The sequence below is a fragment of the Trachypithecus francoisi genome, unplaced genomic scaffold (assembly GCF_009764315.1).
Source record: "Trachypithecus francoisi isolate TF-2019V2 unplaced genomic scaffold, Tfra_2.0 Lachesis_group17, whole genome shotgun sequence".
NCBI classification, from domain to species: Eukaryota; Metazoa; Chordata; class Mammalia; order Primates; family Cercopithecidae; genus Trachypithecus; species Trachypithecus francoisi.
Genome location: NW_022681462.1, coordinates 86852641 through 86874219, shown reverse-complemented (window position 1 = coordinate 86874219; position 21579 = coordinate 86852641). Strand labels below are relative to the sequence as shown.

General features: G+C 43.9%; 2 protein-coding genes across 4 annotated transcripts in view; one reads left to right on the top strand and one right to left on the bottom strand.

The window, feature by feature from the left end:
- UBXN2A (UBX domain protein 2A) overlaps nt 1-12354 on the bottom strand; it is an 83027-nt gene extending 70673 nt beyond the window's left edge. The window contains exon 1 of the mRNA XM_033176401.1: nt 11936-12354. The gene's annotated coding sequence lies outside the window, so the exon portion shown is untranslated. The remainder of the gene's footprint in view (nt 1-11935) is intronic.
- A 70-nt stretch (nt 12355-12424) lies between these two features.
- ATAD2B (ATPase family AAA domain containing 2B) overlaps nt 12425-21579 on the top strand; it is a 230279-nt gene continuing 221124 nt past the window's right edge. For 2 of the 3 annotated variants that reach the window (XM_033176396.1, XM_033176395.1), the window contains exon 1: nt 12425-12992. In XM_033176396.1, coding sequence (XP_033032287.1) covers nt 12777-12992 — 216 coding nt within the window. In that variant the 5' untranslated portion in view covers nt 12425-12776. The remainder of the gene's footprint in view (nt 12993-21579) is intronic. The other variant, XR_004428482.1, reaches the window with a different exon arrangement.

Sequence of the window (21579 nt, the reverse complement as noted above, 5' to 3'; positions counted from 1 at the left end):
TCATGCGCCACATAACATTTTAGTCCATGACTTACAGCATATATGATGGCGGTCACATAAGATTATAAGGCCATATTTTTACTGTATCTTTTCTATATTTAGATACACAAAAACCATCATGTTACAATTGTCTACAGTATTCAATACAGTAACATGCTGTCCAGGTTTGTAGCCCGGGAGCAAGGCTATGCCATATTGCCTAGATATGTAGTACACCATACCATCCAGGTTTGTGTAAGTGCACTCTGTGATGTTCACACAACAACAAAATCACTTACACGACACATTTCTCAGAAGGTACCCGCATCGTCAAGCAATACATGACCATACTTAGACCTTCTTTAATTTCTTTCAGCAGTGTTTTATAGTTTTCCGTGTACAAGTCTCATACCTCTTTGGTTAAATATATTTCAAAGTATTTTATTGTTTTTAATGCTATTGTAAAAGGAGTTTATTTATTTCCTTTTTAGATTTTTTTATTGCCAGTATTTGGAAATACCACTGATTTTGTGTGTTGACCTTGTATCCAACAACTTTGTTGAATTCATTTATTAGCTCTAATCATTTGCTAGAGATGGGGTCTCCTTATGTTACCCAGGTTAATATTGAACTCCTGGGCTCCAGTGATCCTTCCACCATAGTGTCCTGAGTAGCTAGAACCACAGATGTGTGCCACCATGCCCAACCAATTAAAAAAAAAACTTTTTTTTTTGTAGAGATGGACTTTCACTGTGTTGCTCAGGCTGGTCTCAAACCCCTGGCCTCAAACTATCCTCCTGCTTGGGCTTCCCAAAGCACTGGGATTACAGGTATGAGATACCATGCTTGGCCTCAATTTTATTTCTTTCTTTCTAATGTGGATGCCTTTTATTTCTTTTTGTTATCTAACTGATTTAGCTAGAGCTTCCAGTACAATGTTGAATAGAAATGAAGAGGCTGGGTGTGGTGGCTTACACCTGTAATCTCAGCACTTTGGGAGGCTAAGTCAGGAGAATTACTTGAGCCCAGGAATTTGAGACCAACCTGCGGCAGTGTAGTGAGACTTCGTTACTAGACTTAATTTTTTTTTTTTTTTTTAAAGAAATGATGAGGCCAGGCAAGGTGGCTCACGCCTTTAATCCCAGCCCTTTGGGAGGCTTAGGCAGGTGAATCACTTGAGGCCAGGAGTTTGAGACCAGCCTGACCAACATGGTGAAACTCCGTCTCTACCAAAAATACAAGAATTAGCCAGGCATGGTGGCAGGCACCTGTAATCCCATCTACTCAGGAGGCTGAGGCAGGAGAATTGCTTGAACCCGGGCAGCAGAGGTTGCAGTGAGCCGACATCACGCCACTGCACTCTAGTCTGGATGACAGAGCAAGACTCCATCTCAAAAAATGATGAGTGGGTTTCTTTGTCTTGTTCCTAATTTTAGAGAAAAAGCTTTCAGTCTTTCACCTTTGAGTATGATGTTAGCTATATGTTTTTCTTTTTCTTTTTTCTTTGAGACAGAGCCTCCCTCCATCCCTGCAGCCCATGGTAACCTCTATTCTATTTTCTTTCATTTTTTTTTTTTTTTGAGATGGGATTTTCACCAGGTTGCCCAGGCCAGTCTCAGTCTCAGACTCCTGGACTCAAAGCAATCCTCCCACCTTGGCCTTCCAAAGTCCTATGATTACAGGTCTCAGCTACCACGCACAGCCTATTCTACTTTCTGTCTCTATGAATTTGCCCATTCTAGATACCTTATATACATGGACTCCTACAGTATTTTTTCTTTTGTGTCTGGCTTATTTCGCTTAGCATAATTATTTTCAAGTTCATCCATGTTATAGCATATGTCAGTATTATCATTCCCGTTTATGGTTGAATAAGATTCCATTGTATGTACATATGACATTTTGCTTATCCATTCGTATGTTGATGGCCATTTGGGTTGCTTCCACCTTTCTGCTATCTTGAATAATGCTGGTATGGACTTTGGTATACAAGTATCTGACTCCTTACTTTCAATTTTTTAAAATTTTTGTTTTATTGTGGTAAGAATATTTATTTATTTAATTTTTGAGACAGCCTCCCTTTGTTGCCCAGGCTGAAGTGCAGTGGTGAAATCTTGGCTCACTGCAACCTCCCCCTCCTGGGTTCAAGTGATTCTCTCACCTCAGCTTTTCTGAGTAGCTGGGATTAAAGGTGCCCCCCGACCATGCTCAGCTAATTTTTGTATTTTGAGTAGAGATGGGGTTTCGCCATGTTGACCAGGCTGGTCTTGAACTCCCAACCTCTGGTGATTCACCCACCTTCACTTCCCAAAGTGCTGGAATTACAGGTGTGAGCCACCGCGCCTGGCCCTTTCAAATTTTTTTTGAGTATATACCTAGAAGTAGAATACGCTATTTCTGTGTTTAACTTTTCAAGGAACAGTCATATTGTTTTCCAAATGGCAGCACCATCTTACATTCCTACCAGCAATGTACCAGTGTTCCAATTTCTCTACATCCTCCCAACCCTTGTTATTTTGTGTGTGTGTGTGTATGTGTATATGTGTTTATAACCACCCTGTCCTAATGAGTATGAAGTGTATCTCACTGTGGTTTTGATTTGCATTTCCCTGCTGACTAGTGATGTTGAGTATCTTTTCATGTGCCTATTGGCTATTTGTATATTTTCTTTGGAGAAATGCCTATTTAACTCCTTGCAAATTTTCAAATAGGTTTTTTTTTTTTTGTTGAGTTACAGGAGTTTTTGGGTTTTAAAAAATATATATTATGGATAGTAATCCCTTATCAGATATGTGATTTGTGAATCTTTCCTCTGATCCTGTGAATTGTCTTTTCACTCTGGGGTCAGTATCCTTTGATACACAAAAGTTTAAAATTTCGGTCAAATTAATTTATTCTTGTTTTGCCTGTACTTTTGGTGTCATATCCAAGAAAGTATTGCCAAATCCAATGTCATGAAGAGTTCTCTGTTTTTTTCTAAGCATTTTATAGCTTTAGCTCTGACATTTAGGTGTTTGCTCCATTTTGGTTTTTGTTGTTGTTGTTGTTTTGAGACAGAGTTTTGCTTTGTTGCTAGGGCTGGGCTGGAGTGCAGTGGCGCCATCTCGGCTCACTGCAACCTCTGCCTCCCAGGTTCAAACAGTTCTCCTGCCTCAGCCTCCTGAGTAGCTGGTATTACAGGTATGCACCACCACACCCAGCTAATTTTTGTATTTTTAGCAGAGAGAGGGTTTCACCATGTTGGTCAGGCTGGTCTTGAACTCCTGACCTCAGGTGATCTGCCCACCTTGGGCTCCCAAAGTGCTGGGATTACAGGCATGAGCTACCACACCCAGCCTTGTTTTTCTATTCTCTATTTATCTCCACTCTATTCTTTATTTGCTTCTGTTGGCTTGAGTTTAGTTTGCTCTTTTTCTAATTTCTTTTTCTGTTGACTTTTTAGTTAGAAGTGCAAACACTCAAATAGGACTGTAAGCTCCTTAAGGGTACAGACTAATTTGTTTATTAGATACTTTCCACAGTACTTTTCACAGTAGCTATTTCACAGGTACATAATAGAGTTCAGTGAATGCTTTTTGAATTGACATAGAAGGATGATGGGGGCAGCAATCTGCTCCTCATCTTGCATCCTCTTTACCAATTGGTAGCCCTGCCAACCATCTAGTTCAGGACAGAAACCAAGTGAGCATCTTTGAGCATTTCCTTCCCTTGAGATGAATATCTAGGTCAGCACTGTCCAGTAGAACTTTCTGTGATGATGGAACTCTTTTTGCATCATCCAACACATTGGCTAATAGCAACATTTGCTTATTGAATATTTGAAATGTGGTAGTGTAACTGAGGAAATGAATTCTTTTTTTTTTTTCCATCGCCCAGGCTGGAGTGCAGTGGTGCGATCTCGGCTCACTGCAAGCTCTGCCTCCCAGGTTCACGCCATTCTCCCGCCTCAGCCTCCCGAGTAGCTCGGACTACAGGCGCCCGCCACCACGCCTGGCTAATTTTTTGTGTTTTTAGTAGAGATGGGGTTTCACCGTGTTAGCCAGGATGGTGTCGGTCTCCTGACCTCGTGATCTGCTCGCCTCAGCCTTCCAAAGTGCTGGGATTACAGGCATGAGCCACTGTGCCTGGCTGGAAATGAATTTTTAATTTTTGAAATTTAAATAACTACATGTGCTAGTAATCACACTGAACAGTGCATAATTCTAATGTAAACAATTCTTTCTTTTTTTTTTTTGAGATGGAGTCTCGCTCTGTCGCCCAGGCTGGAGTGCAGTGGCCGGATCTCAGCTCACTGCAAACTCCGCCTCCAGGGTTTACGCCGTTCTCCTGTCTCAGCCTCCCGAGTAGCTGGGACTACAGGCGCCCGCCACCTCGCCCAGCTAGGTTTTTTTTGGTATTTTTTAGTAGAGACGGGATTTCACCATGTTAGCCAGGATGGTCTCGATCTCCTGACCTCGTGATCCGCCTGTCTCGGCCTCCCAAAGTGCTGGGATTACAGGCTTGCGCCACTGCGTCCGGCTCTTTCTTTTTTTTTTTACACAGAGTCTTGTTCTGTTGCCTAGGCTGGAGTCCAGTGGTGTGATCTTGGCTCACTGCAACCTCTACCTCCCCCATTCAAGCGATTCTCTTGCCTCAGCCTTCTGAGTAGCTAGGGTTACAGGCACGCACCACCACACCCAGCTAATTTTTGTATTTTTAGTAGAGCCGGGGTTTCACCATGTTAGCTAGGCTGGTCTCAATCTCCTGACCTCAGGTGATCTGCCCCTCTCGGCCTCCCTAAGCACTGGGATTACAAGCATGAGCCACCACTCCTGGCCTAATGTCAACAGTTCTGATTTTGCCTCTTGATTTCAAGTGTTTCTCAAATGTTTCATGGATCTTACAGATGCAGTCTCATGGATTGCATCCTACACCTCCCAAATCAGGACCATCTCTTCACTGATGGCCTCCCTATAGACTTGCAGTGTCTCACTTTAGCTCCATTGGAAGTACAGCATTTTTTTTTTTTTTTTCCTCTTTTGAGATAGGGTCTTGCCCTGCTGCCAAGGCTGGAGTGCAGTGGAGTGACCAAGGCTCACTACAGCCTCAGACTCCTGGGTCCAAATGATCCTCCTGCCTCAGCCCCCTGAGTGGCTGGGACTACAGGTACTTACATCATGCCCAACTAATTTATGGCTCTTGCTTTGGTGGCATGTTTAAGAATACTTTATTCTTTTTATTATTTATTTATTTGAGAAGAAGTTTTGCTCTTGTTGCCCAGGCTGGAGTGCAATGGCACGATCTCAGCTCACCGCAACCTCTGCCTCCTGGGTTCAAGTGATTCTTCTGCCTTAGCCTTCCGAGTAGCTGGGATTATAGGCATGCACCACTAGGCCCAGCTAATTTTGTGTTTTTAGTAGAGACGGGGTTTCTCCATGTTGGTCAGGCTGGTCTTGAACTCCTGACCTCAGGTGATCCGCCTGCCTCGGCCTCCCAAAGTGCTGGGATTACAGGTGTGAGCCCCCATGCTCGGCCTATTCTTTTAATTTTTATAAGATCTATTTCATTCTTTCAAAATTTGTCTTGTCATTTTTTGCTCATTAGTTCTTTTTAATCTCTCCTTTATTTTTCAATTTAATTTTATTTTTTTGAGATGGAGTCTTGCTCTGTCACTCAGGCTGGAGGGCAGTGATGGGATCTTGGCTCACTGCAACCTCCACCTCCTGAGTTCAAGCAATTCTCCGGCCTCAGCCTCCTGAGTAGCTGGGACTACAGGCATGTGCCACCATGCCCGGCTAATTTTTTTGTATTTGTAGTGGAGACGGGGTTTCACTGTGTTAGCCAGGATAGTCTCTATCTCCTGACCTTGTGATCCACCTGCCTTGGCCTCCCAAAGTGCTGGGATTACAGGCATGAGCCACCATGCCCAGCCATTTCTCCTTTATTTATTTAATTTTAAATTATTATAGTTACATAACAGGTTTTTTTTTTTTTTTTTTTCCCGGTCAGGCTTTCCCTCTGTCTCCCAGGCTGGAGTGCAGTGGCACTATCATGGCTCACTGCAGCCTCTACCTCTCAGGCTCATGATCCTCCTACCTCAGCCTCCTGAGTAGCTGGGAATACAGACATGCACCACCATGCCTGGCTAATTGTTTTTTTAAGTTTTTGTAGAGTCAGGGTCTTACTATGTTGCCCAGGCTGGTCTTGAACTCCTGAGCTCAAGTGATCTTCCTACCTCGGCCTCCCCAAGTGCTGGGATTACAGGTGTGAGCCAGTGTGTCCAGCCTAGCTGTTTGTATTTAGGGAGTACGTGATATTTTTATACAAACATACAATGTGTAATGATCAAATCAAGGTAATTAGGATATCCATCACCTTAAGTCTTGTTTCTTTGTATTAGTAATATTCCAAACCCACTCTTATTTTGAAATATACAGTAAGTTATTGTGTATTAATACATAAGTTATTGTATATTAATAATAATTATATCTAGTGCTCAGTATTACTAGATATAATTCCTTCCATCCTCTTTATTTATATTACTTATCTGAATATAAATCTGTGGGTCTCATTCTGTTGTCTATTTTTTTGCTGGCTGTCATGATGATTCTTTTGTGATTTTCTGTTTTTACTGTGAATCATATTCATGGGACTTTATTTTTGTGCCTTCTATTGAAGGTATATTCTGTCTGAGATGATTTATGTTTGCTTCTGCTTTATGCTTAGGATCACTGTTGACTCAAATCTATTTAACCTGAATTATTGTCGTGAGAGTCTTCATACCTAGCCTTGGTGAATTCAGGCTGTAAACCTGTTGATCAGTGTGTTGTTATGAATTTTCAAGGGACCCTCCCACCCCCACACCCTGCCCCCTCACTCCCCACTCTTAGTGTCAGTGTTGGGAAAGGTGGGCAGTTCTCCTGGAGATGAGTGATGGGAAGGTTGGTGGGTTTATTTCTAATTTACTCATACTTAGCTATATCCTTATTGTAGCAGAATTTTGTAGGATGATTGCATTAGATTCCATATATTTAGCAGATTTTAGGCCTTACGACTGTCTTTTGTATTTCTCATCCCCCCCCCCCACCCCACCCAAGGCGGAGTCTTGCTCTGTCACTCAGGCTAGAGTGCAGTGGCATAATCTCAGCTCAGTGCAACCTCCACCTCCAGGGTTCAATCAATTCTCCTGCCTCAGCCTTCTGTGTAGCTGGGACTACAGGTGCCTGCCACCACGCCTCGCTAATTTTTGTATTTTTAGTAGAGATGGGGTTTCACCATGTTGGCAGGCTGGTCTCGAACTCCTGACCTCTTGATCTGCCTGCCTCAGCCTCCCAAAGTTCTGGGATTACAGACATGAGCCACCACACCTGGCCTGCTTTTTTTTTCTTTTTTTTTTTGAGGCGGAATCTCGCTCTGTCACCCAGGCTGGAGTGCAATGGCGTGATCTCGGCTCACTGCAACCTCTGCCTCCCGGGTTCAAGTTATTCTCCTGCCTCAGCCTCCTGAGTAGCTGGGATTACAGTCACCTGCCATAATGCCTGGCTAATTTTTGTATTTGTAGTAGAGACGGGATTTCACTATGTTGGTCAGGCTGGTCTTGAAATCCTGACCTCATGATCCATTCACCTCAGCCTCCCAAAATGCTGGGATTACAGGTGTGAGCCACTGTGCACGGCCTTGCATTTCTTAAAGCAGAGAAAATAGGTCAAATTCTCTGGGGTTGAGCAAATGCATTGGAAATGAAAGCTGTCTTCGGAGCCTTGCTTACTTGTCCTGGGTTCCTGCTGTGACTTAGCTTTTGATCTGAGCATTCCTTAGTATCTTGCCACCTCTTGCATGTACTGCAGGGTTTTTTTTTAAAGTTCAAAAAATATTTAACCAGTGTTTTAGTTATTTCCTCTAGTATGTACTGTAGAAAACAGGCAACTCGTCCATATCTCTTTTCTTTTCTTAATTTTCTTTCTGAGACAGGGTCTCACTCTGTTGCCTAGGTTGGAGTGCAGTGGTAAGGTCTTGGCTTACTGCAGCCTCCACCTTTTGGGTTCAAGTGATTCTCATGCCTTAGCCTCCTGAGTATCTGGGATTACATTACAGGTTATGCACCACCATGCCCGGCTCATTTTTGTATTTTTAGTAGAGATGGGGTTTCACCATGTTGGCCAGGCTGACCTTGAACTCCTGGCCTCAAGTGATCTGCCTGCCTTGGTCTCCCAAAGTGCTGGGGTTACAGGCAAGAGCCACTGCGCCCAGCCCCCCCTTTTTTTTTGAGACGCAATCTCACTCTGTTGCCCAGGCTGGAGTGCAGTGGTGTGATCTTGGCTCACTGCAATCTGAGGCAATTCTTTGCCTCAGTCTCCAGAGTAGCTGAGATTACAGGTGCCTGCCACCAAACTCAGCTAATTTTTTTTGTATTTTTAGTAGAGACAGGGTTTCACCATCTTGGCCAGGTTGGTCTTGAACTCCTGATCTCATGATCCACCTGTCTCAACCTCCCAAAGTGCTGGAATTACAGGCGTGAGCCACTGCGCCTGGCCTCCTTTTTTAAAAAAAATTATTTTAATTTATAGAGATGGGGGTCTCACTATGTTGCCCAGCCTGGTCTTGAAATCCTGAGCTCAAGAGATTCTCCTACTTCAGCCTCCCTAAATTCTGGGATTACAGGCATGAGCCACTGCAACCAGCCCTTTTTCTTTCTTTTTAAATTTTATTTTAATTTATAGAGATGGGGTCTCACTATGTTGCCCAGGCTGGTCTTGAACACCTGAGCTCAAGCCATCCTCCCACCTCAGCCTCCCAAAGTGCTAGGATTTATAGGCGTGAGCCAACTTGCTTGGCCATATCTTTTTCAAGTCTTTCTTTCTTTTGTCTACAATTTTGGGGTTCAACACATATCTCAGGGTTCATTATCTCTCAGAGGTTTTCCCTAAAATCCCTGCTGGAATTAATGGCCTCTGCCTCATTCTTTCTTATCACATTGTATTGCAGTTTACCAGTTTCTTCCCTATCTTATTCATTCCCTCTATGTCTGTGTGTTCTTTGAGGAATTTTTTTGAGACGGAGTCTCGCTCTGTTGTCCAGGCTGGAGTGCAGTGACGCTATCTCGGCTCACAGCAAGCTCTTGAACTCCTGATCTTGGTCTTGAACTCCTGATCTCATGATCCGCCGGCCTCGGCCTCCCAAAGTGCTGGGATTACAGGCGTGAGCCACCGCGCCCGCCTCTTTGAGAATGTTTAAACGTTCTTGATTTTTAAAAATCTGTGTATTTGCTGGCCTAGCAGAGTACCTAATGCCAGTTGGATTTATTTATTTACTTATATATTTTCTAGAGACAGGGTCTCACTATGTTGACCAGGCTGGTCTCAAACTCCTGGGCTCAAGCTCAGTTGGATTTAAAATTAACATTTGTTACCTCCAGGCGCAGTGGCTCACACCTGTAATTCCAGCACTTTGGGAGGCGGAGGCAGCCAGATCACAAGGTCAGGAGATAAGACCATCCTGGCAAACACGGTGAAACCCCATCTCTACTAAAACTACAAAAAATTAGCTGGGCGTGGTGGCACACGCCTGTAGCCCCAGCTACTTGGGAGGCTGAGGCAGGAGAATCGCTTGAACCCGGGAGGCAGAGGTTGCAGTGAGCCCAGATCGCACCACTGCACTCCAGCCTGAGCGACAGAGCAAGACTCCATCTCAAATAAATAAATAAAGTTAACATTTGTTGATAGTAAATGGTATAGGTTATGGTAACTTGGCCTTCCCAATTTAGGACTACAAAAACAAACAAACAAAAACAAAGGAGGAAAGCACACAAATCCTTTGTATATAATTTGCATACTACACACCTCTGCAGGACACTAGCCTGTTTTTTTTTTTTTTTCCGAGATGGAGTTTTGCACTGTTGCCCAGACTGGAGTGCAGTGGTGCAATCTCAGCTCACTGCAACCTCCACCTCCTGGGTTCAAGTGATTATTCTGCCTCAGCCTCCTGAATAGCTGACATTACAGGCGTCTGCCACCATGCCCAGCTAATTTTTTGTATTTTTAGTAGAAATGGGGTTTCACCATGTTGGTCAGGCTGGTCTCAAACTCCTGACCTCAAGTGATCTGCCAGCCTTGGCCTCCCAAAGTGCTGAGATTACAGGCGTTAGCCACTGCACCCTACCATTTTTAAAAAATCTTTTTTGAGACAGGGTGTTACTCTGTCACCCAGGCTAAAGTACATGAACTTGGCTCATTGCCGCCTGGTCATCCTGGGCTCAAGTGATTAATGGCGCCTCAGCCTCAGGAGTAGCTGGGATCACAGGCACCACACCCAGTAGTCCCAGCTACTGGGGAAGCTGAGGCAGGGGGATCGCTTGAACCTGGGAGGTCAAGGCTGCAGTGAGCTGAGGTTGTGCCACTGCACTCCAGCCTGGGTGACAGAGCGAGACCCTGTCTCTCTCTCTCTTTGGTAGAGAGAGGATCTCACTATGTTGCCCAGGCTGGTCTCCAACTCCTGGTCTCAAGCCATCCTCCCACCTCGGCCTCCAAGTGCTGAGAATACAGGTGCGAGTTACAGTGCCTGGCCGAAACCAGTCTCTTTCCACAGGAATTGATACTTGTTTATTCTGCTCAGGGATGTGATAGCTACCTGACCCAGGAAAATCCAGGTATGGTTCCATTATGAGGAATCCACACCCATTAAGACGCCAGCTCTAAGTGGCAGGTGAAGTATCCAGGAGAGGATGTGGCATGCAAATTGTGTCAGAAGGATTTATCTATTCTGGAATCCATACTGGTTCCCAAATAGAAAAAAACATTCTCATTCCCAGTGTCGTACAGTTTTTGGAATGACTGGGAGCTTAGATGGCCAGAATGCTCTAAGTTTGATGCCATTTGGTCATTTTCAGGACGTTTCTTGAGTCTCCAATTTTTCTTAGTTTAATAAAGAGTTTAATAAACTTCTGCCCAATAACCAGTAGGCTATGTCTAATGTACTGTGATTTTTTTTTTTTTTTTGAGACAGAGTCTCATTTTGTCACCCAGGCTGGAGTGCAGTGGCACGATCTCGGCTCACTGCAACCTTTGCCTCCCAGGTTCAAACGATTCTCCTGCCTCAGCCTCCTAAGTAGTTGGGATTACAGGCATGCGCCACCACACCTGGCTAATTTTTTGTATTTTTAGTAGAGATGGGGTTTCACCATGTTGGTCAGGTTGGTCTCGAACTCCTGACCTCAAGTGATCCACCTGCCTCAGCCTCCCAAAGTGCTGGGATTACAGGTGTCAGCCACCGCTCCCGACCTGTATTGTGAATTTTTGAAATGAACCTAATTCCTACTTTACAGCAAAATTTTTTCTCTCCTTCCTTCCTTCCTTTTTCCTTCCTTCCGTTTCTTCCTTCTTCCTTCCTTTTCTTTTCTTTTTTTTTTTTGAGACAAGGTCTGGCTCTGTCGTTCAGGCTGGAGCGCAGTGGCGTCATTTTGGCTCACTGCAACCTCCATCTTCTGGGTTCAAGTGATTCTCAGCCTCAGCTTCCCGAGCAGCTGGGATTACTGGTGCCCGCCACAACACCCGTCTATTTTTTTGTATTTTTAGTAGAGACAGGGTTTCACCATGTTGGTCAGGTTGGCCTCGAACTCCTGACCTCAGGTGATCCACCCACCCCGGCCTCCCAAAGTACTGGGATTACAGGCGTGAGCCACCGCACCCGGCCTACAGCAGAGCTTTTCATATGAATTGTATGGCTTAATTTTTTTTTTCTTTGGAAGTTAAATTGCAAATATTATATCTTTGGGCTCAGCTTTTTGAATTCTTAATTCTTCAGCGGGCCGGGGGTAGGGTACGGTGATAGAGGCGGCTCTTAGAGGGAACTCATTTTTTGACTCCGCCTTAGATCTGGCTAAGGAGATAGAAAACGACCCTGCCTCGCTTTGTTTAAAGACGCAGGGTTCTAGCGTGGTGTTTCCCGCCCCCCCCCCCCCACCTTTTCGTCTTAAGCTTACCACGTTCCAGATACCGCCCAGATCAATTTTTAATCACAGCTGTCATTCTTATTTTTACAGGCATGAAAAGTGAGACTCAAGTTCAGTGTCTTGCCTCGGGTAGCTCGGGGATTCCCAGTCAGCTCCTCGCGACTTCGTCGCCGCTCCCCTTTCACCCCGTGCCTTCGCCGGCCGTCCCCTGCTCCATCCAGGCCACGGGGGAGACGGTGGGGTCTGGGGCCATTCAGGCCTGGCTGGGCGTGAGAGCTTCTGGCCCAAGTCCACGCCCGAACTCGTCCTGCTCAGTCTGGCTTTTCTGGTCCCCCTAGCCTTGCGGTACCGGAGACCTGGAAACCATCGAGCTGACAGCCCAGAGCGTCGCTCCCCGGCAGCCAAGCGCTGACGCCGCGCCGGGGGCGGGGCAGCTGGAGGCCGCGGGGAGAGGAGAGAGCTGCCGGGAAGGGCTGCCTGGCCTCGCAGCGCCCCGCCGCGGCTGCGGCCGGAAGCGGTCTCGTTGGCCCTGCGGCGCTGGAGCCCTGACGCACGGAGCTCGAGAGCTAGAACGGGAGAGAAAGGGGTAGAAATGGCGGCTCCGCTCAGCTCCCGCTGAGGAGGGCGAAGCCGGCGGAGTGTCTGTGCTGCCGCCTGCAGCACCGCCCCCGCTTCCCGCTCGCCGCTTGCTCACGCCGACTTCCCTTCCTCTGCCCGGCTCTCTCTTGTGCTCGTCTGCGCTCTGCACGCTCCGGACCGGCTCGTCTCTCACTGCCCGGCTCGGCTTCGCTGGCCCTGACTGACCGGCCGGCGGGCCGGCCTTGCTCGGCTCTCCCGGGCGCGGCGTGGACTCCGTACCCCTGGCTGGACCATGGTGAACACCCGGAAGAGCTCTCTCCGCCTTCTCGGGTCCAAGTCTCCTGGTCCCGGGCCTGGGCCTGGGGCCGGAGCAGAGCCTGGGGCGACCGGAGGCAGCAGCCATTTCATCTCCTCTCGGACCCGCTCCTCCAAGACCCGCGCCGCCAGCTGCCCCGCCGCCAAGGCCGGGGGAAGCGGTGGCGCCGGCGTCACTCTGGATGAGGCCAGGGTAAGAGCGCGGCGTCCCGAGTCCGGAGGCTCGGAAGTGCCGGCCCGGCTGCGGAGGCTTTGTCTGGCCGGGTTGGGGGCAGGAAGCCTCCAGTGGAGACTGCTCGGGCGGCTGGAGACAGGGTCTGCGGGCGCGGTGGAGGGTGGCACCCAGGAGAAGGGCCGCGACGCTGTCCCCTTTGCTTTTCAAGCTCGCCCGGCTCTTTTGTGTAAAGAACAGCCCATGAGTCCAGGGGAGAGGGCTTTGGGGGTCCCTTTCGGGGTCATTCGAACGATCTGCTGTCCGTGTCCTTGTCCTGCCCCAGAGGGGAATTCTAGCGGGGAAGCAAGAGCGAAGGGCCAGAACCCCTGGGTGGAAGGGTTGGAGAAGTGAAAGTTTTCTGCGGTGTCAAACCCTTCTTGAAAGTGTGTCAGTTCCTGCCGCTGTCTAACTCCAGCTTACTCTCAGTTTGGGGGTGGTTCAAGTTGGTGAGGAAGTGAACAGAGAGCTCCAGTTGGCAGCCAGGCAGGGATGCTGAAAAAAGTTTGTAGCTGCTCTGACACCAACTTTAAAAACAAAATCAACGCTATCGCCTCTCCAGGCAGGAGAGATCAAACATGATATTATAGCTGGGGAACCAGCCAGCTAGCTCACCAAGGTGCTAGTAGGAACCAGAGCTTTCAGGTCACAGAAGGAGCACGTCGAAAGAAAGAAGTGGAATGTTTCGGATAGTCAGCACTATCATGCCAAAACTGTGGTTTCTTGGGTGTCTACATTTTGGTTATGGGACTATATTACAAAAGTTGAATGAACACCATTGTTGTCATGCAGTTGCAAAAATGACATTTGAAGACCCTGGTGATTGAATTAAAAAAGTGATTGAAAGATCTTGAAATTTTGTTACCTACAGTATAAAGCTAAACACAGATATTTATTGCTTTAAAAAGGAATTGACACCTTTATTTTACTATGAAATTGTTTCTGAATTCAGAGAAGAGTGTATTGCTTCTGTCTAAAAGAGGCTGACTTGCTAAGTAATTTGGCTGGAAAATGCTGTTCATTTAAAATGCTCCTTTAATTCCACACCATTTTGTGGTTCTTATTGGGGGGAAGCAATATTTTATGTTCTAGGGGTCTACAAGATCGCGGTTTGTGTGTGCTTTTTCTCTTTGTTCTTAAACTGTTTTGACACTAACAACGGATCTAGGCAGAGACAACAGGAGTATTTTACGATACTACTCTGAAATATTTTTATTATATCTTTGAAAATCGTCTTGGCTTTTATTTGATAAAATTTTGGGCATTATAACTGTCCTATTTAATAGACTATTTTGGGGGCTTACGGATCTCTTAGGTTGAAATAAGGTTAAATCTGAAAGTTGTGCAAACTATTGAGAATAAGTACTTTGAAGACGAGGCTTTCGGTAGAAACTATTCCAAACAGGTTCAAGCTTCTTGACCTACTGAGGCTATCACATATTTAAAATAAAACTCAATTTAAGAAAATATGTTTTCTCTACATTTAAGGACAAAGAAAATATTTAGGGTGTAAGCATTTAATTGTATCGTGCTATGTGAGTGCCTAGTCTGTTAGAGCAGTGTCTAACTCATCTGCAGCAATTAGCTCATCTTCACTCATCAGTTTGTGATCCCATTTTTGAATTCATGGCTATCATGCTGTCCTTACCCCCTGAGGAATAAGGTGAGGTAATTTGTCAAGCAGCTGTTATAGAGATGTTAAAAGGCTAGGAATCAATAATCTAATGAGGAAATGAACATTTGGTAGCTTTTAAATTGCTAAAAGAATGAAAGATACGAGAGCTCTTTGTAGAAGGATACTAATGAAACTTTGTTTCAAAGATCCTTTTAAAATGTTTTAAAGCGCCATAAATAACAGGCTACTAAAGATTTACTTTGAAATATTTGTTTTTCAGTCTTAAGAAGATTTATGTTATGGCTCTAGGAGGTGATGGAGTGATCTAATTGCTTTCTCTGAAAGGTTTTTTAGAGACTTACTACTCTTACATAGCGATTGGACCTTTAGAAGAGGATAAATTATAATTCTGAATTTATTAAGTTTATGGACTACATATTTATGAAGCAGGTTGTATATTTATGGTTAGCTCTTCTCTAGTTTTGTAGGAATTGAGCACTCCTGGTTCACCCTTTCTGAAGTACTTAAAGGCACCCTCTATGTCTGTGGGGTCTATAATAGACATTTGCCAGTGTCTGGAAAGTCTTATTTGATGCAAAATGGGGTTGCCCATGATTTTTGTAGAAAGAAATGTAGTCCTGTTTGTAACATAATGTTCCTGTTTGTAATTGAGGAGTTTCTCCTTTTTCTGCTTTTGTGCCATGTTTTTAACTAGCTATACTTGATGCCTGTTTTCCCCTCTTTTCCCTCTGTTTTTAGATTATTTCGTTCACTGTGTCCAGAGACATTTTATTTGCTTTAAAAAGTCATAGCACTATGAGCTTTTCTTATAGTTTTGTCTTTTTCCCAAGTAGTGTATGCATAGGATGGGGGAAAATATGCATTCTGCAGATTATTGGAATTATTTTCTTTTTCTTTTTTTCAGTATGAAAAGCCTTTTTTTATTTTTTGACATGTAAAAGGTGGTACTTAGTGTATATAACTCTGTGAGTTTAGAGATAAGTGTATATTTGTGAAACCCCCACCACCATCAACACCATAGACATATCCATCATTCCTAAAGTTTCCCTGTCCCTTTTATTATGAATGTATTATTAGTATTATTTTTGTGGTAAGAACACTTGATATAAAATCTACCCTCTTAGACAATTTTAAGTATGCAATGCAATATCCTTAGATGTAGGCACTATGCTATATAGATCTCCAGAACTTATTTATCTGGCATGAGTGAAACTTGATTGCCTCCCCGCAAGACCCTGGCAATCACCCTTCTACTCTCTGCTTCTGTGAATTTGCTAGTTTAGATTCCACATATAAGTGAGATCATACAGTATGTGTGTTTCTGGGACTGGCTTATATTATTTAGTGTAACGTCATCGAGGTACATTTGTGTTATTGTGAATGGCAGGATTTCCTTCTTAGGCTTAATAGTATTCCACTGGGCATGCACACATGTACACCACGTTTACTACATTCATCTCTTGTTGGACATTTAGATTGTTTCCATATCTTAGCTATTATGAATAATGCTACTGCGAACATGGGAGTGCAGATGTCCGTCGAAATCCTAATTTCAATTCCTTTGGATAAATACCCAGAAGTGGGATTGCCAGATCATATGGTAGTTCTATTTTTAATTTTTTTGAGGAACTTTCATACTGTTTTCCATAGTGGCTGCACCATTTTGCGTTTCTACTGACATGTACCAGGATTCCCTTTTTTCCACATCTCGCCATTATTTGTTGTCTGTTGTCTTTTTGACAAGAGCTATTTTGACAGGTGTGAGGTGATATATCATTGTGGTTTTGATTTGCATTTCCCTGATGATTAGTAATGTTGAGCACCTTTTTATATACCTGAGAAGTGTCTATTTAGTTAGGACCTTTTTTTTTTTTTTTTGAGACAGGGTCTTAGGAGTGGTTCACTGCAGCCTTAAAATTCTGCTTTGCCCATTAACAAATGTTTTCTTCCTGCAGAGTCGCAGGACTACCCTATGTATTTTGGAAATTAACTGCTTATCACATACATGGTTTGCAGATTTTTCTCCTAATCTGTAGATTGCCTTTGTGCCCACACTTTTAAATTTTATTATTTTTTTTCCTCCCTTGTCATTACCCACAATGCCCACACTTTCAAAATGTCAAGCTGTCTTTTAGTGCTATGCAGTTAGATGTAATTACTCCTATATACTGTGGCTTTTTTTTTTCCTGCAAGCTTTCATAAAGCTTGACCTCTTTTATGTCGGTTAATCTGGCCCTCAGTCATTAGCGTTTATTTGCTGCACCTAGGTGTTACTCCTAGTAAACAATCTAATACTGTGTTCACAAAACTGGACAGCAATCTTTGAAAAATATTTGGACTCTTTTTTTCTACCTCTCCTTGTTAGGTCTGTTTGCTGCTATTTCTGACTTTTTCGCTAGCTTTTTGGGATTTTTGAGATAATCATTGACTGTGAATCCCCATCTTGTGAAATCAAAATAAATATTTTGAGTAACTTTAGAAGTAAAATGCTGTATTACTTTATTTTTATTTAATTAAAAAAACCCTAGGTCCTTCTTTAGTATACTTTTATCACCCTATGCTTTTCCCTTTCCAACACTCATGCATTTGCCAACATAACAAAGCAGAGTGGTCGAAGTTGAGGGTTAAAGAGGTAAAAGAAGTCTGAGGGGGAAATCTCATAATGTATGTAACTCTCAGATGAGCAGGGGAAAATATAAGTTCCTCAAAACAGAGCAAGTTTTTCCTTATACTGTATCAGATTCACATGGAGTACAATATAGGTAATATTGTAACGTGACAATGTTCCCTGCCACAATTTCGAACCAAAGCAATGGTGGAGTTCATAGGATTGTCTCTGGTAGCCAAGTGAAAATGCAGCTTAAATTCAGTTACTGGCTATTTTTGTAGTCCAGATATACACACATTCTGTTGTTTAGGTCATGGATGAAACTTATAAAGCCTATAGAAGTGAATGCATACTAATTCCTTAAATCATTTTCCCTGGCAAGAAGTCTTTTTAAACCATCCTTTGGTAGATGTTTTATTGCAGGTCTCCTAAATACCCAATTATAGATAAACTCATAACTTTTGGAATCCAGCTGGACAAGTGGTAGAATTACTACTGTTACGAGAACTGAGAAGCCCAACCAGTGTTTGCACCTGAATGTAGAGTGATCCTGTCTATTCAAGGTTCTAAGTACCGTATTACTTTGAATGATATGTTTGGCATTTCTTTTAGGACGTACACAATGAAGTTTCATTTGGGTGCATTATCCGTTTTGTTTGTGTGCATAATCAACTTGAGTGGATTTCTTTTCTTTTTTTTTTGAGATGGAGTCTCACTCTGTAGCTCAGGCTGGAGTATAGTGGTACAATCTCAGCTCACTGCAACCTCTGCCTCCCAGGTCAAGCAGTTCTCCTGCTTCAGCCTCCCAAGTAGCTGGCATTACAGGTGCCTGCCACCACACCTGGTTAATTTTTGTATTTTTTAGTAGAGACGGGGTTTCATCATGTTGGTCAGGCTGGTCTTGAACTCCTGACCTCAGGTGACCTGCCCGCCGCGGTCTTCCAAAGTGCTGAGGTTACAGGTGTGAACCACTGCACCCGGCCCAAGTGGATTTCTTTGTACTTAGGTTTTTGGTCTTGCAATAGGAATATTTTATACTTCTTTTATGCCTCCTCTCTGGAGGGGGATTCTATGAACAATGAGTTACTGAGTAAAAAGCATTGGGAATTTTTGGATAAAAAGTTATATGGAAGTAGATATTTAGGGGGGAAATCATATATATGTGTTAACTTTATTTAAATATAAGTTAGTTTTTTTTTTGAGCAGTAAGTTTTTAGTTTTATCTGGAGATAGGATATATACCTTTGGCTAAAGTCTTTCTCCCCTAAACTCTTCTATTAGAGTAGACCGTAAGTGCCATGAAGGCAGGCACTATATTTTGTTTTTCCCCTAAATGCTGTATTCCCAGGGCCGAAATACAGCGCCTGACACAATGCTGAAAATGTTCAATAAATATCTGTTAAATGAGTGAATGAATGAATTAATAGCATTTCAGGGAGCTGACCCATTTTGAGAATATCATGGTTACAGAACTTTGAGAATAGAGGATAAATAAAACACAGTTTTTACCCTAAGTACTGTAAGTGTGCACATGGTATGCTAATGAGAAGTTATTAACAAGGTAAATTCATTCAAAGTAAGTGCCAAATGAATGGCATAGGTACTTAGTGTGGTAAGACTTCTAGTCCTCTACTCACTGAATGTTTTGGTGGAACTCTTTTTAAAGACAGAGACTATTATGTTGACACCTGTATCCTGAGTGCCTAGAACAGCATGTGTCAGTCAGTGCCCAATTAATACTTTTTTTTTTTTTTTAAGGCAGAGTCTCGCTCTGTTGCCCAGGCTGGAGTACGGTGGCTCCATCTCGGCTCACTGCAACCTCCGCTTCTGTTCTGGGATTACAGGCGTGAGCTACTGTGCCTGGCCTAAGACTTTTTTTTTTTTTTTTTTTTTTTTTTTTTTTGAGACAGTTTCCCTCTTGTTGCCCATGCTGGAGTACGGTGGTGCGACCTCAGCTCACTGCAACCCCCACTTCCCGGATTCAAGTGAGTCTTCTGCGTCAGCCTCCTGAGTAGCTGGGATTACAGACAGGCGCCACCTCACCCAGCTAATTTTTGTATTTTTAGAAGAGACGGGGTTTCACTGTGTTGAACAGGCTGGTCTGGAACTCCTGACCTCAGGTGATTCGCCCACCTCGGCCTCCCAAAGTGCTGGGATTACAGGCGTGAGCCACTGCTCCCGGCCCCTAATACTTTTTTTTTTTTTGAGAAGTTCTCGCTTTGTCTCCGAGGCTGGAGTGCAGTGGCATGATCTTGGCTAGCTGCAGTCTTTGCCTCTTGTGCTGAAGTGATCCTGCCACCTCAGCCTCCCAAATACCTGCAGGCATAAGCCACCACAGTCAGCTACTTTTTGTATTTTTTGTAGAGATGGGGTTTCGCCGCATTGCCCAGGCTGGTCTTGAACTCCTGGGCTTGAGCAGTCCGCCCACCCTGGCCTCCCAAAGTGCTGGGATTACAGCCACTGTGCCTGGCCAATTAATACTTTTTGAATGAATCAATGGAAAGTATGACTCATTTTAAATTATTTTCACATTGACAATCTCTCTCTCTCTCTTTTTTTTTTTAAATAGAGATGGGGGGGGGTCTTCTTATGTTGCCCAGGCTAGTCTTGAACTACTGGCCTCAAGCAGTTCTCCTGTTTTGGCCTCCCAAAGTGTTAGGGTTACAGGTGTGCACCACCATGCCTAGCCGACAATCTTTCTTTTTCGCTATACTCACTTGTTGCATTTTACCCTAATAAGGAGAAGAGTAAACCAAGGTTTATTTAGCATCTTATACGTGCCAGGTGTTGTTTAATGCTGTCTCATTCAATCCTTGTAACAACTCTATAAAGCAAGTGATGCTACCCCCATTTTACAGCTGAGGAAATTGAGTTGCCTAAGAGTTAAGTGGCCTGTGGAAGGCTGAAGGTAATATTTAAATCTAGTTCTGTCTTCTCTACTTGTATATCTTGTTTCATCTGTATTTCTTTACCTCACTTATTACTCTTTGATGTTGTTCAATCAGTAGTTTCCACCAACATCTGAAAAAGTGAAGGGGGCAGCTGTTGTATACTGTAAGTATACCTACCGTTTATAGACAGTTTTTACCTGGCTGTCTGGAATTGTGGTGTCTAGGAGTGTATTGGGACTGAAAGTGGGAATAGTAGCATATAGGGATATGAAATATAGGACGATAATTTTCAGTAATTTCCTGCAGCCTGATTTCAGTATGTAGGGAGAGGAGCAGGCATATTGTGCAGAGATTGTTTTTGCAATATTTTTCCTTAATATTTTATTATATATGTGTATATTTATATTTTTTGTTTCATTTTTTATTAAACTTTTTTTTGTGGGTACATAGTAGACATATATGTAGTATATATCTATTTTTTGAGACAGGATCTTGCTCTGTTGCCCAGGCTGAAGTGCAGTAGTGCAATCACAGCTCACTGCAGCCTTGACCTCCTGAGTTCAATGAATTCTCCCACCACAGCCTCTGAGCAGCTGGGACTACAGGCATGTGTTACCACACCTGGCTTTTTTTTTTTTTTTTTTTTTTTGTAGAGACAAGGTTTTGCTATGTTGCCAAAGCTGGTCTCAAACTCTTGGGCTCAAGAAATCCTCCTGCCTTGGCTTCCTAAAGTGCTAGGATTATAGGAGTGAGCTACCGCTCCTGGCCTGTCTTTTAGTTTTTCTTTCTTTTTTTTTTGAGACGGAGTTTCACTCTTGTTGCCCAGGCTGGAGCACAATGGTGCGATCTCAGCTCACAGCAACCTCCACCTCCCAGGTTCAAGCGATTCGTCTCCCTTAGCCTCCCGAGTAGCTGTGATTACAGGAGCCCACCACCACGCATGGCTAATTTTGTATTTTTTTTTAGTAGAGATGGGGTTTCTCAATGTTGGTCAGGCTGGTTTTGAACTCCTGACCTCAGGTAATCCGCCCGCCTTGGCCTCCCAAAGTGCTGGGATTACAGGCGTGAGCCACCATGCCCAGCTGTATTTTTATTTTTCAAGACAGGAGTCTCACTATGTTGCCCAGGCTGGTTTTGGACTACTGGCCTCAACGAATCCTCCTGACTCAGCCTGCTGAGTAGCTGGGATTACAGGTATGAGCCACTGCACCTGGCTCTTCTCAGTATTTTTAAGTTGGCTTTGGGAAAAAGTAAATCCCTGTAAGCAGACTGAAAGTCTGGGCCTTGTGGTCTCTATTAGAGCTATACTTGTGCTGCTATCTTTCCCTCTACTTGGTGATATTAATTTATAGTGTATACATTTGCTTTTATGCTCTGGGAAACTATCTCTAGGGGGACTAAAGTGTTTTCCATTTGAAAAAATGTTTCATACTT